Genomic DNA, 26,581 nt, shown 5'->3' on the forward strand with positions numbered 1-26,581 from the left:
TTCCTGCTGCATTTTACTCTTCAAGCTTTTGAAATTAGCACTGGCTTAGTAATAATCATCATGGTGCATGCAGAAGAAAATGAATGGGACTGCAGGAGGTAACCTTGTGTTATTTTTTTCTCCCCCTCCTTGAATTCCTTTGAAATTAGAAATGTGTGCCACTTTGCTAAGTAAGCACAAGTGACTTGGCTTTTAAAAATCCCCCTGTGTAAGCAGTTTAGAAAAAGTAAATAGGCCTTGCTGCTTCTAGTCTTACAGGTGGCGATAACTAAGCAATTTAAACAGCGAAGCAGTTGGCACCGAGCACTGTGCAGAGCGCAATGCTGAGGTGAAGGCATGGCTACAAATATTGCACCTAGTCAAAATGAATGTTTTGACAATTACAATTCCCAGCAACCCTTAACAAACTACATTGTCCAGAATTATTTGAGGGAAAGAATGCTCCACAGGTGCCATGGAATACTGAGAACTCATTTTGCAGCATAGCTGCAGTTCTCATCATGTTGTCAAAAGTTACTGTGCTTCACCTGCTTCAAACTTTTCCGTATTATTATTATTATAAATTATTATTATTATATTGCGTCCTGCCCTTCACTCCAAGACCCCAAGGCAGTTCACAAACACAGACCGGTATGACCCCAAGCCAGTTCCCTCCTTCCCTCCCATTCTCCTCAGGCCGGCCAGGGGGTCGCGTGGAGCGGAAGGCCGTGAGGCGATTCTCACTCGGGAGCCCGCCAACGAGGGATGGGAGCGGCCCTTCTTTCCCGCCCTCATCTCTCGGGTCTGGTGTCGGTGGTTCGCTAGGTGGTGGGCTGTGTTTGTTTGCTTGTTGTTGTTTTTTTTAATTAATATTTGAAAGGCGGGAGGAGACGTTGGAAAGGAGGAGGGAAGAAGAGGCCCGCCGCCGCCGCCGCCTTGAGGTCTGGCTGCTTGAGAAGCCTTTCAAAAGAGCGGCGCCTTCGTGCCCGCGTCTGCGCGCGAGAGGGCGTGCCTAGACGTGAGTGTTTGCGCGGGTGGAGGTACAGATACGGCACGTATGTAGATTAGGGTGGCCGTTAAGAGGGAGGGGGTTCAAAATAAGGGAGGGCCGGGTCAGTTTGGCTTCAGGCGCGTCGGTCGGCGGGGCTCGTGTGTGTCTGAACGCGCCCAGCCTCGTGTCAGTCGGTCGGGGGCGGGACCCTGCTGTCGGGGCGAGGGGCTTCATTCTTCTCCACGTGAAGGGAAGTGGTGAGGAGGGGGGTCGCAGGCGTGTACAGGTCCGAAGAGGGCCAGCCCAGGGTGGAGGGTAGTGATTTGGCTTTTTTTGTTGTTTCTAACTTGTTTTAGCCCTTGGGAAGGGGTGGGATGGAAGCTTGGTCGGGCGGCCTCGATTTCTTACACGAATATCCCTCCCTCAAGTAACACGTGAAAGGCACAGGGTTGCATGATGGATAGCATAGAATAATGCAGGTTTTTATGGTGTGTTGTCCTTGGGTGACTCTAGAGTCGTTGCATTAGAAGTGCTTTTGTGGAAGGGATTTTTCTGGTTTGGTTTTAAGCAAACATTCATCCCCACCTTTTTAAAATAAAATAAAATAAAGCAGCTTAAAAAAAATCATGTATGTCTAGGTTAAGGTGACAGGATCGGTTGCTTATTGGTTGCAATGTTTTTGTTAGAGGGCAGATATGGCTTGTGGGAGCAGTGGCACCAACTTTGGGGATGGACTCTCTTGTGTACGGTTCATCCCCTTCTTGTAAAAAAAAGGGGGGGGTATTGGACTTCTGAAAGTTAACAGAAGATAACTTTATTGGTTTATATTCAGTCGTCGTCTGCCTCTGCTCCCAAACTACCCCATGGGATAGTGAAAGCTTGAAATTGCACCAAGCCAAGGCTGATCCAAGATGTTTTGCTAGGGCCCGATGGCAACCCCTGCCTCATTCTACCTACAGAAACTAAATGGGTGGCACTTGACTTCAACACTGGCAGCAGGATAGCATCCTCCACTGCACCTAAGGCAACATACCCGGTAATAGTTGAGGGTCTGTCCTCCCATAGAGGGAAATGGCCACTGGACATAGGAGGAATAGCCAGGAGGCTGCTGCCTTAGGCGGTTGACTTTGCCTAGTGGTAGGGCTGGTCCTTTTTATAGTCACTAAATCTTGATGCCACTAGTTCAGAACCTTCAAAGTGGTTATGTCCATTTAGGAATAGGCATAGGAATAATTTATTATTGGCCAAGTACATTTTCCAACATACTTGGAATTTGTTTTGGCTACTTTGCAATGTAAACATACAGACACTGTTCCTCTCACAATATAAAGAAGCAAAGAAACCCCACCCATATTTTACCTCCCCTTAAGCTATACAACTATGAATTTAACAATTTAATGGCACAAGGGAAAAAACTATTCTTGTGCCTGGCCGATTTTGTATATGAAGTTCTGTAGCGACGTCCAGATGGAAGTAAATCAAGCAGATGATGACCGGGATGTAAAGGATCTGCTACAATTCTCTCTGCTCTCTTCCTAACTTGGGTAGCATAAATTGACTCTATTGAAGGCAAGCTAACACCTTTATGGGTGCATTCTAGCAAAAGCTCAGCACTTACTAAATTCAGCAGGTTTTAGTGGGGATTACATTTATCAATTGTCCATGAGAGAGAGCTCTAAAGTGTTTATGACTGGCTGAATTGTGCACATGATGCTTGCAAGTATTGCTTTTGGGGGAGTTTGGATGATGGGGTTTATCAGTGCTGTTAAAGAGAGATGAGATGAAAGATAAAACTTGTACCCAGTTTGCTCAGACTTTAACCATAAGGGTTTGTTATAGTTGTGTGCTTTTGATGCACATAAGGCTCTGTGGTGGGGTACTAATCCCAGCACTGTCATAAAAAAGAACTGATCAGGATATGCCTTACTCCCTCCTAAAAACCATGCGAAAACAAAAAAAAGCAGCAGCTCTTTCTGAGCACCTGTTTATTCAGATCCCTCTTGGTTTCCAAGGCAACCACTATATCTTTTTTCAGTTTGTGTACCTGTACTGTGTTCTCCCTTGTCCATCTCACAGTAAAGTTATCTGGTGATTTTGAAGCCTGTTATCGCCAAAAGCAATATTTCTTTGCCCTTTAATGCTTCCTTTTCACCTCCCCCAGTGTCAACATGTCCGATCAAGAACGCCTGATGAACTCGATGAAGAAAGTAGTGAGGTCCCTGCTGACACCAGTCAAGGAAGGCCTCACCCCTATTGAGTTAAACAAAGAATACAAGTCTATGATAGGAGAACCACTTCCGTTTCGTGCCCTGGGTTACCATTCTGTCATGGAGCTGGTGATGGATATGCCAGATGTTGTTAGCATCTGCCCTAGTGGAAATGGCAATACAGTCCTCAGAGGTGGGTTTTGGATTAGTCTGGCAAGAGCAGGGAATGCCAATAAACTGGGGAATAATGTTTGGCAGGCATACAGGGAGTTTAGGCTGGGTGGTTCAAGAAAGAATGGAACTTGGCCAAAGAGCTGCCTATTGTAAATATGTCCTGTAGTTTGATTTTGCGGTCCCTCTGAACATAAAGCAGTCAAGGGTATTACCTTGCATTTCCCAGCAGAGTGCGGTTTGTTTTTACAATAATGGCAGTTCTTGTGCAGTATTGTGTCATGGTGACACGTTCCCCAAACATGGTTTAAATGTGAACCACTTTTTAAACCTAAGAAGATGAAATCTGCATGTTAGAGTATTTTTTAATGTGTTTATGTTGCAGGGTATAATGCACTTAAACTTCACTCACAGGGTTAACAGATTTAAGCTATTCCCACAACAAATAGAAGGTACAGATTTGGACATAACGTAGCCCAAGCCATCCAGACTACTTTCAGTTCTTTGTATATAGCATTTTTGTCATGTTTGATGTGTAATGTCTACCCAACAAGAGCCAGCACTCCAGGAGAGAGCACGCCATGCAACATCTTCAACAGATTTTATGGTTGTGGGTGTTTCCCTTCACATACATTAATCACAAATACTGTAGGCTGGGGTGGGTGGGTGATTGGGTTGCGTTGATGGTGATAAGCAGGGAAGTAAGTATAGAAATGGAGGGTTTATGAGATTAAATAGAGGTGTGGGAGCTCTAATAACCTAGGGAAAGGGGGATCTTCTGGTCTGAACAGCTGGGAAAATACCTATGCTTGCAAATCTCACTGTAAACAAGTGGTACAGTGACAATAAAGTATTTCTATCTACAAATACTGTGTACTAGTAGTATGATAACTAACTGTATTCCTTTGGCAGTACCATTTTGTTGTAAGAGGATGGCAAGAAGGGAGGGGAGGAGAGGAGAGGAGAGTATTGTAGTAATTTTCTGTGTCAACATGCAACTTTAACCATATGGGCTTCTTCTGTCTTTTAGCTATTCCAGATGAGTCCACCGAGTTGATTGCAAGCTTGGTTGCCAGACAGAAAAGCAAATCGAAACCATATTTGTCCAGGGGGAAGCCAAAATTCTCTTTTCCTGCCGGACCTTGCTCTGGCCTGCCTCAGCCTCCCCGAATTTCTCTGCCCCGGCGGGGTCGGGTTCCTCCTACTCTGCCAGCAGTGGTAAAAAGTGAACTGAAGGAGCTGCTGAGATCTTCACCTGTCCTGCTTCCAGGTTTTGACAAAGCCTTTAGTCGGCACTTTGGACGGAAGTTTGACTTTATGCGTTTTGGGTTCTTCTCTATGTTAGAAGTGCTGAATGCAGCTTCAGATATCATCACGGTTGTGCAGACAAGGGCAGGCTCCTTGTTGACTCTAAAGCCCCCCATCAAGGAAAAGCTGCCAGAGTGTAAGTTTATGTTTGCTTAAATTCAGCTGTAGGAGAAAATAGCTCTTATTTGGCACCTTCATTTAGTTGAGATTCCTGTATTGCAAGGGGTTGGACTAGATGACTCTTGGGACCACGTCCAACTCTACAATTCTGTTTGCTTTACCCAATACTACCTTGCAGCCTTATGGTTCTTCTCCACATTAAACATGCAAACTCCTTCTGCCCCAACATGTAGACAAGTGCCCCTCTCAAGGAGTGTGGTATGGTTATAGGAGGTGGGATCACAAATATAGGAACTTTAAGAAACCCATCTGTTACTGGAAGTTGAGTAGCAATGGGTAGAGTTAATTCCCTTCTGAGAGCATGTGCTCTATCTTGCTCTTTCTCAGACAGCAGTCAAGCATGAGAGTGGGAGTAGTGGGGTGAAGCAAAGACACTGGTGCACTTCTATTAAAATAATCTTAGTGTGTATTATTCATGTAGAATTTTGAGCCCAACTGCAGATTGCACACAGTTGTGGACAAAAATCTACAAATAAATTAGGTGCTCACATCTATAGGTAGACAATTGATTTGTTTTTGTCCCAGGTGCCAGTAAATACAGTAAACTTGGGAAAAGGTTGTGGTCTGAGGTTCAGAGAGCTTGGCTTTGTTACTGCAAAATTATGACCAAATTGCCAAATATTTTTCAGTAGCATTTCAAACTGGAAACCATGGTGAAATACCATCATGGGGGGGGGGGGGGAGTACACCCTCTTTGAATTCCATGATTTTATATATAAGGACATAGTAACAATCATCTGTTCCTTAGCAGGTCTTAAAATTAGGTAAATACAACCTCAGATGAACAACACATGACATATCACAACATGTCATGATTTATTTAACAGAAATGAATCCAAAATGGAGAAGCCTTATGATTCAGTAGCTTGTAGAACAACCTTTAACAGCAATAACTTGAAGTAATTGTTTTCTGTATGACTCTATCAGTCTCCCACATCATTGTGGAGGAATTTTGACCCACTCTTCTTTACAACATTGCTTCAGTTGATTGAGGTTTGCTGGCATCTGTTGATGCACAGCTTTCTAAAGGTATTGTCATAGCATTTCAATTGAGTTGAGGTCTGGACTTTGACTAGGCCATTGCAACACCTTGATTCTTTTTCAGCCATTCTGTTGTAGATTTGCGGGTGTGCTTGGGATCCTTGTCCTGTTGCATGACTCAGTTTCAGCCAAGCTTCAGCCGTCGGGCAGATGGCCACACATTTGTCTCTAGAATACTTTAGTATACAGAGAAGTTCATGGTGACTCAATGATTGCCAGGTTCCCAGGTCCTGTGGTTGCAAAACAAGCTAAAATCATCAACCCTACACCACTGCTTGACAGTTGATATGAGGTGTTTGTGCTGATATGCTGTGTTTGGTTTTCGCCAAATGTGGCGCTGTGCATTATGGCCAGAAATCTCCACTTTGGTCCTGTCTGCCCGAGGGACATTGTTCCAGAGTCTTGTGGTTTGTTCAGATGCAACTTTGTAAACCTGAGCCAAGCTGCCATATTCTTTTTATAGAGAAGAGGCTTTCTCCTGGCAACCCTTCTAAACAAAGCATACTTGTTCTGTTTTTTTCTGATTGTTATGAACGTTAACATTTAACATGCTAAGGCCTGTAGACTCTGAGATGTAACTCTTGAGTTCCTTGCAATCTTGAATGTTTTCCATTTTTTAATAACCTTTCTCACTGTGGAATGATGGAATTAAAATTGGTTGGATATGGCCTTATAACCTTTCCCAGTTTCATGGGCAGCAATTATTGCTTCTCTAGGAGCATTGCTGATGTATTTCCTCCTTGGCATTGTGTAGAAACACACCTGAATGCTCCAGACCAGCATACTGATAAAACTTCGTCTTTTGTAGAGGTGGGTACACTTGCTGATGATTAATTAAGCAAGGGCATTTGATTAGCAGCACCTGACTTGTACTTAGCCCCTTAATTCCTATGGAAGCAGTACGTTTTTCACAAATAGTTTCCCCATTTTGGCTTTATTTTTGTTGTTGTTCAGTCGTTCAGTCGTGTCCGACTCTTCGTGATCCCATGGACCAGAGCATGCCTGGCACCCATATCCTCCACTGCCTCGCGCAGTTTGGCCAAACTCATGCCAGTCGCTTCTAGAACACTGTCCAACCATCTCATCCGCTGTCATCCCCTTCTCCTTGTGCCCTCCATCTTTCCCAACATCAGGGTCTTTTCCAGGGAGTCTTCTCTTCTCATGAGGTGGCCAAAGTACTGGAGCCTTAACTTCAGGATCTGCCCTTCCAGTGAGCACTCAGGGCTGATTTCTTTAAGGATGGATAAGTTTGATCTTTTTGCAGTCCATGGGACTCTCAAGATTCTCCTCCAGCACCATAATTCAAAAGCATCAATTCTTCGGTGATCAGTCTTCTTCAATTCTTCGGTGATCAGTCTTCTTTATGGTCCAGCTCTCACTTCCATACATTACTACTGGGAAAACCATAGCTTCAACTATACGGACCTTTGTTAGTAAATCATGGCATCTGTAAAATGGCATCTGATGTTGTATTTACCTAATTTTAAGACCTGCTAAGGAACAGATGGTTGTTATTATGTCCTCATATGTACAACCACAGAATTCAAAGAGGGTGTACTTTCTTTCCCCCACATGACTCTTAAGTATTCATGAAGACTCCGCATTAAGCCCGTTCTTCCTTTCTGCTTTGTCAGTTAAGCAAAATGGTGATCCTTGTTCTAAGCCTTGTGCACTTGAACTGATGAGTGATAAATAAAACAATACAGTAAGGGTTTTTGTGCTGTGCTGTTGGCTTATATTGAGATTCCACTGCTCTTGGAGGTGTTCTTGGAAATGAGTGTGAGCCTTCCAGCATTGTCTACCTAGGGAAAACAGAAAACTATCACGTGAAATCATGGCTGTAAACCCTTTCTTGGCTTTATTAAGGCAAAGCCGTGATTCCGTCACATAAGACAAAGCAGACTTTGCCTACTCCTCTGCCAGCACCTGCAGTGAAGAAACCTTCAACCCCTGCCCTACCTATGGATAATCAAAATCCACCTCCAAGCCAAGAATCTGATGCTTTAGTAGTAGAGTTGAAGCCGGTGGAAACTCCATTAGTGAGAACTGATGAGAGGATGAAACAAGTAAGTAATAGAAACATTGCATTCCAAAGGTGACTGAACTAAGGGAATATTTACCGGTTATTAGGAGAAAATGAGAATGAGTATGGACATATTTCATTTGGTTTGGTTAATACACATTGTCCCTGTGGAAGGATTTTAAACCTAAGTTCTTAAAGATGAGAAAAGATCTGCTTTAAGCTGGGTGAGGACAGCTCGCCAGCCTTCTTGGTTGGGCCAGTGGGCATATTTGGAATCTGCCAGTCATAAAATTGCTGCCATGGGCACTTGGCATAATTAGTGATGTTAAATTCTCGAGAATAATCTTGATTAATGAGGTGTGTACATTTAAAGCAGCTGTGTAGACGACACAGAATTTACAGTTTGTGGAGAATATTCTCCGGAGAATTTTCTAGCAGAGAATATTCTCCAGAATATTCTCACCTCACATCACTAGGCATAATACAACATGGCATCTGTGGGTTGTGTCGTGACACAAAATAGCTGCCATAGCTAAAATAGCAAAAATGAAGACCACAGAATAGTGCAGGCATGCCCCCCAATCAGTGGGAATTGCTACTGTACTTGCTCAAAAAGAGAAGCTCAGCTCCTTCTCACGGTTACCTCCCAGCATAATATGCTTCTGCAGCAAATGCAAACAGTTAATCAAAATGACTGTCACAGCAAGGAAAATGTAAATAGGACGAAAGAGGAGTTTTCCAAAGGAACGCTCACTGAGTGCATAGACAATTTGTTGATCTGGGTGCTTCCGTACTAGACATTTGGTGTGGAATTGCTGTGCCTTTTTCACTCAGTTTTTACTGGGCACACTTGTTGCGCTGTCCTGTGGTTTTTCCGTATTTTCCAGACTGCAGAGGAAGATCACAAAAACAGCACAGTTTCTGTATGCGTAGATAGCCTTGGTGCTTCGGTTCAGTTTATTTTATTTGTTTTTCTAAAGGAGGGTTTTTGATGTGTGAGTGACTTTTGGAAGATTTTGCTAGTGCCATTCAGCACCCCTTTGCTTTTCATGCAGACCTTTTTTTGTTAACCAGAAAGAGCTTTGTGTAGGCATTTATACTAAAATATATTACTAAAACAGATTTTTTAATGAACAAATGTTCTTAAGCTGTAGCTATACAATTTTTAAAAATGAACCCCCTGCTGCCTTCCTTGTCACCACTATTGTTACAATGCTTTTGCCCCCCCCCCTCAATTTCAACACTTACGTTTCCATACAAATGTTAAATTACTTGTCATTTTGGCATTTACTGAAGAGTACAGTGGACAATCAAGCCTCCGTGAATGCTCTTAGTGTAATTTTTTTTTTTGAAGGATCACTTAGGCTTTTATTTTTATTTCTTTTTGCTGCTCAGACAAATTAGACCCTCCCAAACCACAGCTGCTGTGATACATGCACTGTGTGGGCAGAACATATAAGGATGTAGACACTGGAAACGCACAGTGCCCTTGATAGTGTAGAGAGTTGATTGCTCTTCCATATTTAGCTCACTGCAATTATTAGCTCTAGGAGCTGCCTTTTGGAAGCAGGCTTGGAATTGTTATCTTGTGCTTCTGTCAGTGAAAAAGCGCTGCAAACTGCAGAGGTCTTTGAAAAAAACAAGGCAGAAGGCTTCTTGCCCGACTCAATCAATGGATGGGAGTTCAGTCGGCAGTTATTGCTGCAGTCCTGTCCACCTTACCCTATACCACTAAAAATGTAAGCTTGTGTCCGGTGAATTAAAAAAGTAGTAGCAGCAGCAGCATGGACTACACTCACACTGGGGAAGATGCAGTGGTTTGGTGGTTGAGGGAACCTTATTACTGTATTATTTATTACCTGCCCTTCACCTTAAGGTCCCAAGGCTGGTTGCATCATTACGACACAATATTACAAACAGGTGAAAACAACTTAAAACCACAGAAAAGCAGACATATAATCTGCTCTTGTTAGGTAAAGACCCAATGATTACCAGGGCGGTCGCCAGATTTTGTATCCATATTTGTAGACATAAACCTTCTTCCCAGCCCATCTAAGTTTCTCCCCAATGGAGCCGGGCTTAGCCTTCTGTAGCCACTATTTTAAACTTTTAATATTGTAATGTAATTAACAATTTCCCTCTAAATCTTGTTTAAAGCGTTTTTATAGGTATCGTTCCCAGAAATTGTTCCGTCAAAGGGATCTGTTGTATTCTTTTTGTAGTTATATTTTATTTTATTTTAAGAGCTGGTCTTCGACCGTAATAAAATTTATTTCAAATAATGTGGATTCTAAAAATATACATCTCAGCTTTGGAAAGCCAGGGTAAAGAGGTGCATCTTCAGCATTCCCAAGAAGCCGTATAATGAAGGTGCCAGATGCACCTCTGTGGGGAGGGAATTTCACAGCTTGGGCTGCCATGGAGAATGCCCTCTGCTGAACCACCACCCCCCTCGCTTTTGAGGGCGATGGGGCAACTAAGAGTGACCCCTCTGCCAATCTTGGTACCTGAGATCCTGTAGGGAAGGAGGTGGTCTTTCAGGTATCGGGACTGAATTGTTTAGGGCTTTAAACAGTAATGTGAGCACCTTGAATTGGGCGCATAATTTTTTTATTTTCCTTTGGCTCCTGCAGAGGAGGACAGGGCTATCTCTAATCAGAAGCTGCTGTTAAAAGTAGGTTCCTCTAGCTTTCGGGTGCTTAGAAATTACTGAAAGGATTGAGTGTATTGGGAACTATTTTGTCCAATGATGTCATTCCTGCTATATAATTATACAATATTATGAATATTTTAGATGTAGGTGGGAGGTCAGGTTGTGTGAGAGTGAGCAGGAAGAAGAGGGCACCAAAGGGGGGGTGTAAAAACTCAACCCGCTGCTTTTAAAAAATGGAACTTATTTACAATATTTGTACCAATCCTATCATGTAATCTTGATATGTAATCTACCGTTAATATATCTGGAGTGATTGTTGTGTGGTGTTAAAAAATTTCAGTGTGAAGTTTCCAATGTAAACGCCACATTTATATGAATGGATGCCAATTTGTATGCACTGGCTTTCCCTCTCACTTTCTTCATCTCTGTGGAATCTGTTTCTCAAAGCTAGAGAAGGAGATGCAGATAGCACTTTCCCAGAAAGGACCTGGAGGGACAATCAGCTCAGAACTTAAGGAAAAAATAAGAACTGTAAGTGTTCATAATTTAAGGAACTTAGGTTGATTTTTTTTTAAAGGCAAAGGGTTGTTTTAGACCGGTCATTAATTAAAACTATGCAAAGGAGCCTTTCAAGAGCCTTAGGCACACATTCCTTGCCATGTTGCCCACCCTCTTTCCTGGTGTGAGGCATATGATGATTTGACCATTTGTCTGAGCTGGCAGACTGGCTTGTGCTTCCTTTGCAAATCAGGATTGAAAACTAAGGAAGAATGTCTGAATTAATCATCTTAAAACCCAGCCTGTGTGCCCCTCTCCTTGACCTCTTATATTCCAGAAAACTTGGGCTGGATCTAGACACACCAAAGAAGTGGTTTCTGTTTAAAGTGTTGTAAATTTAAACGGAAAACAGGTAGAGAAAAATGGGACTCCACATTGCCATCTGGTGGCACAATGATATATTACACATACAACACATATCAATCACTTTTTTATCTGAAGAAGTGTGCATTGCACACAAAAGCTCATACCAAGAGCAAACTTAGTTGGTCTCTAAAGTGCTACCGGGAGGAATTTTTTTATGGCTACCTACCTGTAACTGGAACTTTTTTTTGTTACCAGTGTAGCTGAGTCCTGGGTGTTCTAAAGGAAAACAAAAGGGAAATAATATTGCATGTAGCTGTGTATAGAAAATAAAACTTTTGTGCCTGTATATTTTTTATTTTGCAAATGTTTTCTTAGAAGCAAGACAAGTGGCTAGTTAGGGGGTATTGTTGTAAATGTTTGTTTTGTGCACAACATTCTTATCGGCTGCATGACAACTAATTGTTGACTTTATGTTGTTTGTAATTTAGATTGTAGTGCAGCACCCCGAAGGATTGCTTGTTTCTAAGTTACCTGGTGAATTTGAGGTATGTTTCCTCATTTCAGAAGTTGCTTTTGCTCTTGTCCTTTTCTGTGTATGTTTCTACTGAAACAAATATTGGAGTTTGAGTCTGAGAGACACCCAATAGCTCAGCATGCTAGACCACAGTTTGCTTGGGCTCGTTCCAGCTCATGCACACTCTTCTAAACCATGGTTCAGCACATTCAGAGCCGTCTCATCCATAGGGGCTGGTGGCGCGGTGCGCCAGGGCGCTGGGCCCCCCAGGGGCGCCCCCGCGAGCCCGTCGGCATACCGGGCGCCCCCTCCCCAACCCGCCCCCGCCCCCGCAGGTGGGCGGGCGGGCGGGCGCTCGCGCGCCGGCGGGCGGATTGCAAGCCAGCTGCCCTCGCCTCCCCAAGCCCGAGCTGGAGCGCTGGAAAGGCGCGCAAAGCCCAGCGCTGCTCCAGCGCCACGCCCCTCATCCCCCGCTCGCCCACCCCCCTCCTGAGGGGCGGCCAGAGCGGGAGGGAGGCGAGCGGAGAGGCCGATCCCTCTTCCCTCTAAGACACAGCTCTTCCCCCTGCACATAGCTGCAGTGTGCAGCTTTCCTGCCTCTGCCTCAGGGTCTTACTGCCCACCCACTTGTCTTGTGTTTTCGGTTGCTGTGTTTGCTCAGATCGCGGCTAGGAATGAATTAGCAGCCGTGTCCTTTCCCCTTCCGTTGCTCAGCGTTTGCCGCGGCAGCAACTGACAGCTGCCTCCTCCTCCTCTTCGTGCTGAGAGAGAGAGCGTGCTGGCTTGGGGGGCGGGCGATAACTTTTGCTTTCCTTTCCTCCCTCCCCTTAAACCCCGCTCCTGCATCGTCTGACCTTCCAGACTCATCCTGGGGAGTCTGGCAAAAAGTTCTAGCCGATCCCTCAGCCCGTGGGCTCCTTACTGCTTCTCCTTTGGAGCCATCTGGGTAGCAGGAGTATATGGTGGGGAGGGTGCTGGGCGGATCTTTACACCCCACACCTCATATGCTAAAGATGGTCCTGGCTGGGTTGACAACTCTGGAAAAGGGGGGGGGGCGCCGGAGGAATCTTTGAACCAGGGCGCTAGATAAGCTTAAGACGGCCCTGAGCACATTAGTGTACAATCTACAGCCCTTGACTGAATATTATATAGCCTTTGGTCTTATAGGTAACGGGTGGTGGAAAGAAGGGGGAGCTGGGGGGAAAGTGATGGTTCCACCCTAAACAGGTTACCACTTAAGGGTATGTGGCCCTCAGCAGAAAAGGCATTGCCTGCTCCTGGTTTGGTTTTATTGTTGTCTCCCTGTAATCTTACTCTACTTTTGGGGGTGGGATGAGGGAAGTTCTTCTCCTTTTCTTTTGCTTAGATAAACAAAAATCTGTGATTCTAATTTCAATTTAGTAGGCTAAAATATTGTTCAGCGTAGACCAAAAGTGAACAAAACAAACAATAAATTTTACTGGGTTATATTCTCTGGGTGAAAATGGAGGTGCTCTCCAGTTTTTATAGACCAGATTCAAAGAGTTTTCCCACGAAAAGTTCGAATTCAGTATTTTCCCTTTTCTCCACCCCACCCGCTGCCCATTTCCTTTTTGACCAGCACTTGAGCTAAATGTTTTGGAGAGCATTTTAGCTTCCAAAAAGTACCTATTTTTTATTGCTGTTAGTATAGCTATTGCAAGTCCAAAGGAAGAATATTGCAGGACGTCCTTTTTGCTTTGATTAATCAGATTTTCTTTATTTCTAGCTACATTTTAAAGAAATACTGGCAGTAAAGAAACTAGGTTTCTTAAACCTGATGGAACTGGTTGGTGCACTTAGTGATGTTCTCCATATTGAATGCAAAGAAGGGGAACAAGACTGGCGCATCTTTGACATCGAGTCACAGCGCTTAAGAGATGGTAAGTGGGGAACACTGCATTTGCAGATACTTCCAAGGTGGCAGGTTGGATTGGGCTCAGACAAACAAACAAACAAACTGCTTAACCCATGCCATTTGATAAAGCAAGTTTGCATTCAGGTTGCAATAGACTATAATTCATACCAAAGGTGTGTTGATAGGCCCCTATTTTTTCCCATTGGCACACAATATATTGTTGCATGCCATCCCAATTTCCAAGTAGTGTGAGATTCCAGGGGTTCCAGGTGCTTACCAAGGTTCGGTTTCCTTGGAATGAGGCACAGTGGAGATTGTGGTGTCTTTATAATATGTGATTTATTTACTCATATATACAAAATGAGTCTAGGATGGCAGGATTCACAGCATTAACACCCCAATGAGCTTTTGCTTCTTCCAAAGCTGCAGCCTTGGATTCAAACAGAAATCAAACATTGTTCTGACTCTGGTTTCCTAGCCTGTTGCTTTTCACCTTCTGGCTTCTATCTCACATCACTTAACACTCTCCACTCTGCCTTGTCCTTCTAACTACCCACAAGTTGAGGAAGGGGCCTCCACCCATTTGCTGTATTGCACAGAGCCCCTTCCTTTGTTTCCCTTAATGGCCCATTACCCAGGCTATCGCCTCACCAGGAAGTCACCAGTTGCTTGTGTGCATTCTGTCTGATGAGGGTGCTTAAGCCTGGGGGGGGGGTGGTGGTGTCCCACTAATGTGCCAGTTGTTCAACTGGGTCACAAGCCTGAAAAAGTTGATGCCACCTATGTAGAGACCAGAAGTGTTGGTGTGTGTGTGCATTCTGTGCACCCTAGGAGCTGCTGTAAATGCATGCTTTTGTCAATAAGGAATTAAACCACTAGCCTTTTGTCCTCCTTGGCTGAGTGTGCTCAGGATAGTAGTGTCCTTATAAGTGGGATGATCTGCTCCAGAATATTTGGCAGGGGTGAAACAAAGGTGAACCATGGTTGCAGCTTGTACTTTTAGCCCTCAGAAAGGCTGGCAGATTGTACCTTGTTTTACTTTCCAGCTTACAGATCCTTCCAAGGTGGATCCCAAGAAACATTAAACTATATTTTTTAAAATTGCACTAAACAATATCAACATATCAAAGCAGAGAAGGGCCATAGCTTAGTGGTAAAGCATCTGCCTTGCAAGCAGAAGGTCCCAGGATCAGTCTCTGGCATCTCCAGGTAGGGTTGGGAAAACCCCCCTCCCCGAAATCCTAGAGAACAACAGTTAGATGCAGTGTGGGCAGTACTGAGCTAGATGGACTCACTATATGGCAGCTTCCTATGTTCATATTGTTATAAAAATTAGGTTCAACCCCAGAAAGGAGTCCACGAGCCCGGGGGAGAGCCTTAGTAGGGCTCCCCTCCTCTCAGGAGCACTTATGAATAAATAGAGATGATACAGAATCTCCCAAAGCAAGGCGATAGCCCTTTATTAGAAACTGCTGCAGCAGGGTGTCTTGCAAGCAAAAGACCTCGAACAAAGGCACGCAAGCTCCTATATAGACTTTTGAAATTGCCCCCCTCCAGCTCAAGACCACCCCTCCATACATCAGAATTACATCACAAATTGGGAGGGTCTGGTAGCAGTGATCTGAGCATCTTAGACCCTGCCCCCATGTCTCCTCTTGCCCTCCACCAAAAACCCATCAAGTGAAACAAAAGATATTTACATTTCCCTATTTCCCAGCCAAGTTATTCACACCCTTTTGTCTGGCACTCAGGTATCAGGATGCCAGAGATTATCACTCAGGCAGAGGGCTGCTGAGTAGCTGGAGGGGCAACCCCCCCTTTTGTTCCTGAGACAAAGAAATACTTGGTCAGTTGGGAGTCAGAATGGAGTGAGGCCTTCTTCCTGTGCTGTTTTTCAGACATGTGGCCTTATTTGTTTTGGTACATTAATAACAATTATTATATATAAATAAAATACCTTAAAATTCTTACAACAGTATCAAGGCTCTTTTCACAGGTCGGGGAAATGTCCAGCTGTGCAGACTCTGAGATGCTCTTCAGATGCCTCCCTCCCTCTTCTTAGATCCTTCCTAATTTCCTGTGATCTGTGAAGATGCATTAAATATGCATGCTTAATAGGCTGCTTTTATTTTTGAATTTAACACCCCTTTTTTTGGGGGGGGGGAATAGCCAAGTAAGGGAAATTTTGAGCAGAAAAGCAGGTCAGGACCCTGATTCAGAATGGGAGCCTATTCCAGTTGGGCACTCTGGTTGGTTTTCCCCAGGTGTGAAAATGGCAGATGAAGCATGTTTCTTTAAAACATATAACTATTGTCCCGTGTAGTTTGGCCTTGCCACTGTGATGTATGCTTCTTGAATGCAAACTTCCTCCTTTGTGCTTGAACTTTGGGATTGCCAATTCAGACTTTTAAAAATGAAGGTTGTGTGTTTGCCTTCTAAACATAAGTTTTGTTGCTAAACATAAGTATCTGTTGTTCCTACAGATGAGCATGGAAGTGATAAGATTGCCCAGCCTGACTCTTTAGCACATGAAGAGACGCCGGATGTGCATGAGCTGCTCAGCTGGAATTTTCCTCTGGAGGAGTCTAAGGCTCCAGAAGTGAAACTTAGTGTTGTAACAAAGATGACAACACCGGTAGGGTGACATTGCCGTGGTATCATGGTTAACAAGTAGCGTCATGTTTTACAACAGTCGGATAGATACCAAGAGACGACTAACTGTGGATTGTTTTTATTTTATTTTGAAATCAGTTGTTTTTGTATATAATTTTTATTAATTTTTCTGTTTTACAATTTAACATACATCCTTAAGATATCAGTGACTTGACTTCTCTTTCCCTGGTTCATTTTACATATCATAAATCACTACTTTTTTTACAAAAACTATACCTTTGAGTATTCCATTATTGCATCCATCAAAACTTATTTACATTGTTGAATTTATCTTAATGCTGCCAGCGTTTTCAGCTGTACACAATTATTTCCCATATATTCAATAAACGTTTCCAATCTTCTTTAAATGTATGCTCTTCTTGTTCTCTTATTCTATATGTTAAGTCTGCGAGTTGTACATATTCTGTCAACTTAAGCTTCCATTCTTCTTTAGTTGGGAACTAGCTCGTTTTCCATTTTGGGGCTAACAAAATATGGGCTGCACCAGTGGCATACATAAATAACCTTTTTTTGACACCTGCAAATTTCAGTCTGAATTATCCCCAACAGAAAGGATTCTGGTTTGTTTTTTTGGAAAGTACTGTACTTTTAAACATGTTCTTCAGTTCATTGTGGATCATTTCCCAATACTCTTTTTACCCTTTTACAAGTCCACCACATATGAAAGAACGTTCCCTCCACCTCTTTGCATCTCCAGCACTTATCTCATTCAGTCTTACACATCTTAGCAAGCCTACTCAGAGTTAAATACCATCTGTGAATCATTTTCAGGTAGTTCTCCGTCAAAGAATAACATGCTGTAAACTTTGGTGATATTCTAAGCTGCTTTGCAGTGTTTTCGCCTGGGAAAATGGAATATAAGTATATAAACACATAAGTAAGTGAGGAGAATGTGAGTGAGAGAGGCTTTGATGTTTCAGCAGAACCATGCCATCGAGGAATTACTCACTGAGGGTATGGAAAACCAGGAAGGGATGTAATGGAGTAAGGGCTGTCTGTGTGGCACCTTTTGTTGCATGTTAGGGCACCCAGACTCGTTGCTGTTGGGATGGAGACTTGGAAGACTAGGAAAGCATTTTGGATTCCTGTGTAGTCAAGTACCTGGGATTTTCCAGCCCTGGAAATCTCTTCAGTGTCCCAGATGAATATGTTGTACTGCTTGGATCAGAATGACTTTCTTTTACTTTCCTTATGTTTGCAGCACCTGGGTATGGAGGATACTCACATTATTCAAGAGATCATGGAAAATGAAATCCCACCAGATGCTGTCCAGGACAGAAGCCTTTATAGCCTTCCCCAGTTGGACACCAGTGCTTTAGTGGGACTATTTGTGGAATACATTATCTCTCCTACACAATTCTATGTCCGACTCTACAGTGCAGAAACTTCTGAGAAGTTAGAAGACATGATGATCGAGATGAGGTGAGGATGAACTTATCAATTTCTTCCATGTGGTGGAGATATCTGGGCTTTTCGCTGTATATGAGCTAGAATTGCAGGGAGAAAGAGAACCCAGTTTGGTATTGGGTGTGCTTGTGGTCTGTTGAAACTCATGTGCAAAAACTTTACCCTGTTTCTTGGGAAGGGTATTCTTTGATGTATACATTTCAGTGTGCATGGTTTTCGTATTTTATTTTATTGAAGCAGCATGAACCGAACAGAAACATCTAAACATCAAAAATAGGTCTGAACAAACAAATGGGGTTTTAGCAAATGTTTAAAACATCCAACCAATGAAGCCTCCCAGATCTCTTTGGGTTGGTGCCATCTTGTCAATCCCCTACAAAAGCCTGGGTGAACAGGTGCATTTTCAGCTGCCACCCAAGCAGTCTATGTAATCAGAGGGAGAGTCAGCAGTGTTCACCTGTCCTCCAGTTGTCCTCATTGCTCTGCACACTCAGGCAGGGAAGAGGAGGGACAGAGTCAGTGCAGTGCAAACACGCTAGTGTTTTCACTACAGCCTCCTTGCCCCTTTACCTATCTGCCAGAGTGCAACAGTGACACAAGCAACTGAACATCAGATGAATCATAAAATCATGAAACTGTAGAGGTAGAAGAAGGAGGTGCTGACCTAAATGGCCTTGGTCCTGTATACCTGAAGGTGCATCTCCACCCCCATCGTTCAGCCCGGACACAGGTCCAGTGCCGAGGGCCTTCTGGCGGTTCCCTCATTGCGAGAAGTGAAGTTACAGGGAACCAGGCAAAGGGCCTTCTCGGTAGTGGCGCCTGCCCTGTGGAACACCCATTAGAAGTCAAAGAAATAAGCAGCTATCTTACTTTTAAAAGGCATCTGAAGGCAGCCCTGTTTAGGGAAGTTTTTAATGTTTACTGCTGTATTGTGTTTTTAACATTTGGTTGGGAGCCGACCAAAGTGGCTGGGGAAGAAATAAGAAATGATGGTGGTGGTGGTGATGATGATAATAATAATAATAATAATAATACAGTCATACCTCTGGTTACAATAGCTGCGGGTTGCGTTCAGCACGGGTTACGAATGCGCCGAACCCAGAAGTACCGGAACGGGTTACTTCCAGGTTCAGCGCCTTGCGCATGTGCAGAAGCACTAAATCGCGTTTCATGCATGCGGTGAATTGCGCCGCGCACCTGCGCAGATTCAGCACTTCAGGATGCGGACCTTTCAGGTTGCGAATGGGGCTCCGGAACGGATCCCGTTCGCAACCAGAGGCTTAGTCCAAACCCCACAATGCACAAGTTTCCCCACCTTGTCATCTGCTACTGGATCTGCTTGTATGCCAGTTGTGTCTCAGGAGTTCTATAGCCAAGGTGCCACCACAGATAAGACCCTATCTCTGGTCACTGCATGGTGTACTTGTCCCATCAACAGGACCACAGGGATGACTTCTCTTGCAGATCTCAATGCAGATTAATAATGGTACAATGGTACCCCGGGTTACATACTTAATTCGTTCTGGGTTACAGTACGTAACCCGAAAAGGACGTAACCCAAACAATTCGTTCTGCGCATGCACAGACTGAAAACGGAAAAACCGGGGGGAAACCGTGAAAAACGCTCTGCGCATGCACAAATCACGCATGCGTCGGGTTGCGCTTCCGGGTTAGCGGAGTTCGTTACCCGAAAAGTATGCAAACAGGAGCGTACGTAACCCGAGGTACCACTGTATAGGGATATCTGAGACGCAAAAGTTTTTTAAGACTTTAAATGTCTGCTACTTAGACATAGGATTGTACTGTTAGTGACCCACTTGGATCCTGTATTTCAGACGGTGCTATTCTAGTAAACATGTAGCTGACCGATACATCATGCCCGAAGCCTCAATCAAGCCTGGTCAGCTTTGTTGTATAAGAAATTCGGAAGACAAATGGTGGTACAGAGTTATCATTCATCGAGTGCTCAATGACCAGGAAGTGGAAGTCTTTTACCCGGACTTTGGAAATACGGGGACTGCCCAGAAGTCCTCACTGAGGTTTCTGAAGTAAGTAAATCATGTGCTAGGCAAGGAATGCTTCTGGGCTGAAAACTGGTGGGTGGTGAGACCTCTTTCTCTTCTACTCTTGCTCTCAGAAAAATTAATGGAGGATTAGATTATGTTCTACCTCCACTTTCAGAGGCAGACTTCTCCTGGATATGAGTTGCTGCACTCAGGTCCTACTTGCAGACTTCCCAAAAGCTTCTAGGTGGCCACAGCAAGAACAGAATGCTCATTAGATGGATCATTGACCTCATTCAGCAGAGCTGACTCTTATGCTCTCATACGCAAATCCCATGCATGCACCCATCCTTCCTCTCTTTTGTGGGAAATGCCAAATGTTAACGCTTTGTTCATTATCCAGTTTGATGCAAGACTACTTGGCTTGGGGCAGCAAGTCAAAAGTGGCCCTGTGAATTACCTGCATGTGCTGAACCTTGTTCTTGTTGCAGGTCTTGTTATGCAAGGCTTCCTGCTCAAGCCATCCCTTGTTCCTTAGCTTGGGTGAGACCTACAGAGGTATGTATTATTTTGTCATCTAACCTTATCCTAAATGTTTGGGAATAACTTAAAAATAAACTGGCTTTTGTTTTCTGTTCTTGTTTTAAAATTTAACGTATGTGTTCATTTGTTTACTGCACATTTTTTTTTACCAGTGTTGTAGCATTTTTATGTTGTTTCCAAAAAGTGCTCAAGCTTTGGCAAATACTTAAGGAAGGAAATCTCATAATGGTTAGGTATTTGCTGAGACTGCTTCTCTTCATGCCCTACATCTGGTGCAGCCTTTCTCAGCCTTGGGCCCCCAGATGTTTTTGGCCTACAACTCCCATCATCCCTAGGTAGCAGGACCAGTGGTCAGGGATGATGGGAGTTGTGGGCCAAAAACATCTGGGGACCCAAGGTTGAGAAAGGCTGATCTAGTGGATGAGTGAATCACACAGTTGGAAGGGACCTTGAGGATCATCTAGTCCAACCCCCTGCAATGCAGGAATATGCAGCTTTCCCACATGGGAATCGAACCTGCAACCTTTGCATTATCAGCACCAAGCTCTAATCAACTGAACTATCTTGTTGCGTATTATTTGGAGTGAAAGGAGCAACCAAGTGTATACTTGTCAGTTATCTCTGTATATCACAAGATGTTAGGGAGGAAGAAGAGTCATGAAGGATTAAGAGCAATGATAACATCAGAATTTTAAAGTTCAGAAGGGGGAATAGCTCAAAGAATAAGTGAGTAAGAAAAATGTGTAGCTATGTTTTGGAAAGTAAAGATAAATAAGATTTGAAGATATTTTAGGGGGGAAATCGAGATACAAAAGGAGAACATGAAAAGCAAATTGAATGTATTAAGACTAGTCAAATAGAATCTGATGTGCAGAGCAAATGAAATTAGTTTTTCAACTGCTTGGCTTTGTACCTTATCCTTTCTTTATCAAGGACAATTGGACCGCCAGTGACATACTTGAATTCCAAAGGTTGTGTGGTCTGAAGCTGCTTGTGGGAGTTGTGGATGAATACATAGACGGAATCCTTTATCTCTTCCTCTGTGACACCAGCTCTGACGAAGATATCTACTTGCACAATGCACTGAGGTTAAAGGGTCATGCATTCATCTGCAGAGAAAACTTTCCTCCCAAGGTGAGGGCAAATATTTGCAGGGGGCACTAAGGGAAGGTTAAAATTGATAAGTAGCCTATCTTTTAAGGGCATGAGGTTCTGAAACTGATTTGTGATGATGACCCATTGAAAACTGAGGGGGATGGGGATGCCCCATGATTTCTTAGTGCTAACTAAACCAAACCAAAAAATGTTTGTATCTGTCGGAATGCACACTAAATATTAAGACTGTGGAAGGATGATAAAAAGAATGACATGGCATGCATTTTATTCTAAGAGAGCACCATGTGAAAGCATGTGGAAACATAGTTTGACGCTTATAAATTTGCTAAAAATCAATGACCTACAAAAGCCTACATGATGATGATGGTGATTATGATATTTAATTCAATTGCATTATTACATTAAAAAACCTAGTTATTTTTAGTTAATTTCCAGGTTGTTAAATCTTTAAAAAAATGAATTTTATTTATCATTTCTCATTTTGCAACAATAAATACAAATTAACAAACCCCAAAATAAGAACAAATCAACTTTCCCCCCACCCCATTCGTGGTTCCTTTGATTTATCTCTACTTCTGCATATCCACAAAATGCTTCAATTGTTTGTTTCCTGTAAACTTGCCTTACATATTATTTACTGTTGGTTTTAAGTTAACCCTGCTAAAGCTTTAAGTTGTTTACAATAACATTTTAAATAGTCAAGAAATGCTCCCCAAGCTTTATTAGTTTTTTTCCTCTTCCTGATTTCTTCCTGTAAGTTTGGCGTCTCCGCATATTCCAACAGTTTTATCTACCGGTCCTCCTTGGTTGGAACTATTTCTTCTTTCCATTTCTGTGCATATATTATCTTGGTAGCTGTCTTTGCATGCATAAATAGTTTTTTTCTGATCTTTTGGTACCTCTTGGTCTATTATACATAGAATAAAAGCTTCTGGTCCCTTTATAAAATATATCTTCAACACCCCCCCCCCCCCAGTTCATTATAAATCATTTCCCAGAAAGCTTTCACTATCTTACATGACCAGGTTGTTAAATGAAATCTAACTCTAGTGAGGTTATGAAACTAAGGCTGCGTACACACTAACCTGTTTGTAGCACAAAAAAGCAGCTTTTCTGGATCCAGAATTACTTGTGTGTGTCTTCAGCATGCTGCTTTCAGTCTAGATTGATTCTAGATCCTGCCATCCACAAAGATAGGTGTGGTTAGTTGATAGGCATTTGAACCCAGCCATGCCTTTTGCTTCCTGCACATGCTCCAGATAAAGAAATAAAGAAGTAGCAATTGTGATTTTGGTATAACCCACACAGTTATTGGGCAAGTGTGGGTACATACCCCACATACCTATTACCAGGACTGCCTACATCTTTTTTTCAAAAGGAAACAATGTGAGATAATGCAGAATCAATCTGCTACAAACTTTTATTTTTGTAATATAACCAATTTCTCAGGAAGTGCTTTTCAGGGGCAGAAAATATGCAGTAGATCTAGATTGTGGGGAGAGGCATGCTACGTAGAAAGAATAAGGACTCAGTTGCCATTGATACTAGTAGCCAAAGTTGTATACCTGAAGGAGCGTCTCCACCCCCATCGTTCAGCCCAGACACTGAGGTCCAGCACCAAGGGCCTTCTGTCGGTTCCCTCACTGCGAGAAGCAAAGCTACAGGGAACCGGGCAGAGGGCCTTCTCGGTAGTGGCACCCGCCCTGTGGAACGCCCTCCCATCTCATGTCAAAGAGATAAACAAATACCTTACATTCAGAAGACGTCTGAAGGCGAAGTTTTTAATCTGTGATATTTTAATGTATCCTAATATCTGTTGGAAGCCATCCAGAGTGGCTGGGGAAACCCAGCCAGATGGGCAGGGTACAAATAAGAAATTATTATTATTATTATTATTTATTGTAAGGAGATAGAAAATGAGAGCAAGCAAGCACCTGTAAACCCTGGTTTGCTTGTTCTAGGTTCCAGTATCAAGTTGGTAGGTGCAAAACATTTCTTAGTGTTGATCCTCTTGACTTTTAGTAATGTTTTGAAATCATGTACTGCGTATGAGATTTTGGTTTCATATTATCTTAACATTGCTTTGGCAAATGACTTGTAAACTAATTTGGTAAGAGTTTTTCTTTAAACTGTATACAAATTTATAAAATAAATGAAATTCTTCATTCTCCTGCCTTTAACAGAATTTCAGACAGCCATCGTTTGCCACATTGTATCTGAAACCTGGACCAGAGCAGCAGTCTGGTATGACAAAAGCAGAAACGTCATTGCTTAAGCAGGAATCTCTTTGTGACCTTCCAGAAGTACCAGATTCAGGGTCTTGCTACAATAAAGTGTTTTCCCAGGTGGAGATTTTTTGAGTTTTTCTGTCCCCCCCCCCCCAATCTAGTATTCTCTTTCTGTCTTTAACTCTCCTAACCTCTCCTGTGCCAGAAAACTCAAACCTTGTGAATGCAACTTTTAACTTTTAATTTTAAAAAACTTGTTGTTGTTGTTGTTTATATACCCGCAGGTCTCAGGGTGGTTCACAGGATAAAATCAGAATATAAAACCACAAGAAACAAAATCAAAATAAAAACAACAACCTAATAACCTCTCAGCATATTCTAAAAGGGCATAGGTTGTCAGTCAACCCAGCTAAAAGCAGTTAAAACACTAAAAAACATTTTAAATATAAAAAAGCAATTTAAAAGAAGAAGCAGTACTCTCTGCTGGGCCGCAGCAGTCCTTATGAAGCTTGCCAGGCCAGGTGGAGAGGCAGAACTATGATTCAGTTAATTTTGAAAATCGGTCCAAACTAATTTAAGATGCTGGTGGCATATCAAGACGCCAGTGGGGACATACCACCCTGCTGTTCCTGTTGGATTTCTTGATGGCTTCCAACCAATACTTTTGATATTGTAGGTTACTTCAATAGGGGTTGAAGTTACTTTAGAGGGGGAAGTTTTGGTTTATCTTACTAAACCTTATAAGTGAATGAATAAATGAAAATTCTGTTTAGTTTTGATTGCTGCTATGCTAAAAATTCAAGATGTACCAGCAGATGCTGGGGGGGGGATGGATAATTAAGAATCTCTCCTAAATATTTTCCACATACTGTTTAAAATAATTCCTTAATGATAGAATGGACATAATTCTGTATCGTGTTGAGGATTCTCCCCCCCCCCAAAGTTTTCTAACTTAAAGCTTTGAATACAAATATAAGAATAATTTTGTTTATCTTTAGTTTCAGAAATGCACAGATACTAAAAAAAAAGATTAAAAAAGCATTGCTGTTGCATCTAGTGAAGTATACATCCAAGCAGTTAAAATAAGTACATGAACAAAGTAACAGGGAGAGTGTCTCCAAGACCCATTAGAACATAATATGGAACATAAAGGGGTATGTGGTGAAAGTGTTAAACAAGCCTCTTGATGCCGGCAGCTGTTTTGTGGGGTGGTGAGGTGGCCAATATTGCCGGCGAGGAGGAGAGTACCTCTTGGGAGTCCTACAGCATCTCATGTGGCCCGGTGAGATTCTTGTGAAAAGATGGGGGGTGGGTACCTTTAAAAGGACTGGCTGCCTGCCTTGCTACCTCCCTCTTTTCCTTCTAGCACACAGTTTTGTTTTATCAGCAAGTGAATTGTTTAAAACAAAGCATGCTGAATAAAAATAATCCTTTTAAAAGTTGACGGTATTGTAACTTGGCCCTGAATCGTTTTCTAGGGCACAGCGGGCTCACGCTCAGACCCTGAGATGCCACTCCTCGAGCCAGTATATATGTGCAACGAAATCTGGGATGAGATCTGGACACCTTCCAAGAATTATGAAGAAGAGGAAAATGGTGATGCTTTGTCCCCTGACAACAAAGTGTTTCCCCGCCATTCTTCGAGTGATGAAGGGAATAAGGAGGAGACTCAGCACAGCCAGGAATTGACACAACAGGTGGTGGTTGTTCAGTGTTTATGGGAGGGAAATGGTCTGATGGGTTGTTGAAGTTGCAAAGCCTTTTCATATCCATTAGCCATGTCTTTCTAGCCCGTTTATTATCCCAGAGGCAATGCTCTCCAACACAACACCTATCAGCTGATCACCCATTCCCACCACCCTTCTGAGTAATACCCCTCCGCACTCCCTCACTATATTTAAGGATCTGGTGACTTCTGTTTCAGTGTATCTGAAGAAGTGTGCATGCACACGAAAGCTCATACCAAGAACAAACTCAGTTGGTCTCTAAGGTGCTACTGAAACGAATTTTTTATTTTGTTTTGACAATAGATTTATTTATTTAAAAATTTATATCCTTTCTTCAGGAAAAAGAAAACTTAAATTGGCTGACATAAAAACTGAAAACTATATAAGCATCAAATACAAAAGTGAATAAAGCAAAAGCATCAAACCCCAGGAACAAACATAAGGCTACACAACAGATATATCGCAAGTAATTTAAGCTTTAGCCAAATGCATTCCAAAAGAGTCAGGCTTTCACCTGAAGGTGTACAGGGTCAGGTCTTGGTGGACCTCCTTTGGGATGATGTTTCATAAAACTGGTACCACCATTAAAAAGGCCCCGCCTTCTCGAAGACTTTCACTAAAATTGAGTTGCTGAGAGCCAGTAGATCAGAGTGTGGATAACTCTGGTTATAAAGTGTGGATGTGGCTAGGTCTAGTTTCTTGTTGAAATCAGCCCTGCTGGAAAGGCATATCTAGTCCAGCATACCCAGCAAAGGTATGTCTAGTCCAGCCCATAAGCAGGATATGAGGATGGTAGCATACTGCCACTGATACTGGAGATGGGCCACAAACTTCATTCCTAACAGCCGTTGATAGCCTTATATTCCATAAATGTGTTGAATCCCACTTTAAAGCCTTCTAACTTGGCAGTGGCCATTACATCTTTTTCATAGTTGAACTATGCGGTGTGTGAAAAAGTACTTCCATTTTCCTTGTTCTGAATCATGTGCTGTTAAGCTTCTCCGGGAAAGGGCACAGTAGGGAAAGTTGGTGAAAAGCACTCCGACTTCCTGCTGTCACCTGACCTTCAATAAATCA

General features: G+C 42.8%; 1 protein-coding gene across 1 annotated transcript in view; it reads left to right on the top strand.

Moving 5' to 3' along the window:
- Positions 1–1,098: 1,098 nt before the first annotated feature.
- The window catches only part of TDRD5 (tudor domain containing 5), a 31,575-nt gene continuing 6,092 nt past the window's right edge, over positions 1,099–26,581 (top strand). The window contains exons 1-14 of the mRNA XM_033151074.1: positions 1,099–1,227; positions 3,132–3,370; positions 4,379–4,792; positions 7,744–7,943; positions 11,001–11,084; positions 11,906–11,962; positions 13,679–13,832; positions 16,291–16,442; positions 17,682–17,902; positions 19,723–19,935; positions 20,382–20,448; positions 21,367–21,567; positions 23,733–23,894; positions 25,256–25,474. Of these exons, the coding sequence (XP_033006965.1) occupies positions 3,139–3,370; positions 4,379–4,792; positions 7,744–7,943; positions 11,001–11,084; positions 11,906–11,962; positions 13,679–13,832; positions 16,291–16,442; positions 17,682–17,902; positions 19,723–19,935; positions 20,382–20,448; positions 21,367–21,567; positions 23,733–23,894; positions 25,256–25,474 (2,376 nt within the window). The 5' untranslated portion in view covers positions 1,099–1,227; positions 3,132–3,138. The remainder of the gene's footprint in view (positions 1,228–3,131; positions 3,371–4,378; positions 4,793–7,743; positions 7,944–11,000; positions 11,085–11,905; positions 11,963–13,678; positions 13,833–16,290; positions 16,443–17,681; positions 17,903–19,722; positions 19,936–20,381; positions 20,449–21,366; positions 21,568–23,732; positions 23,895–25,255; positions 25,475–26,581) is intronic.

Source organism: Lacerta agilis, chromosome 6 (genome assembly GCF_009819535.1).
Source record: "Lacerta agilis isolate rLacAgi1 chromosome 6, rLacAgi1.pri, whole genome shotgun sequence".
Lineage (NCBI taxonomy): Eukaryota > Metazoa > Chordata > Lepidosauria > Squamata > Lacertidae > Lacerta > Lacerta agilis.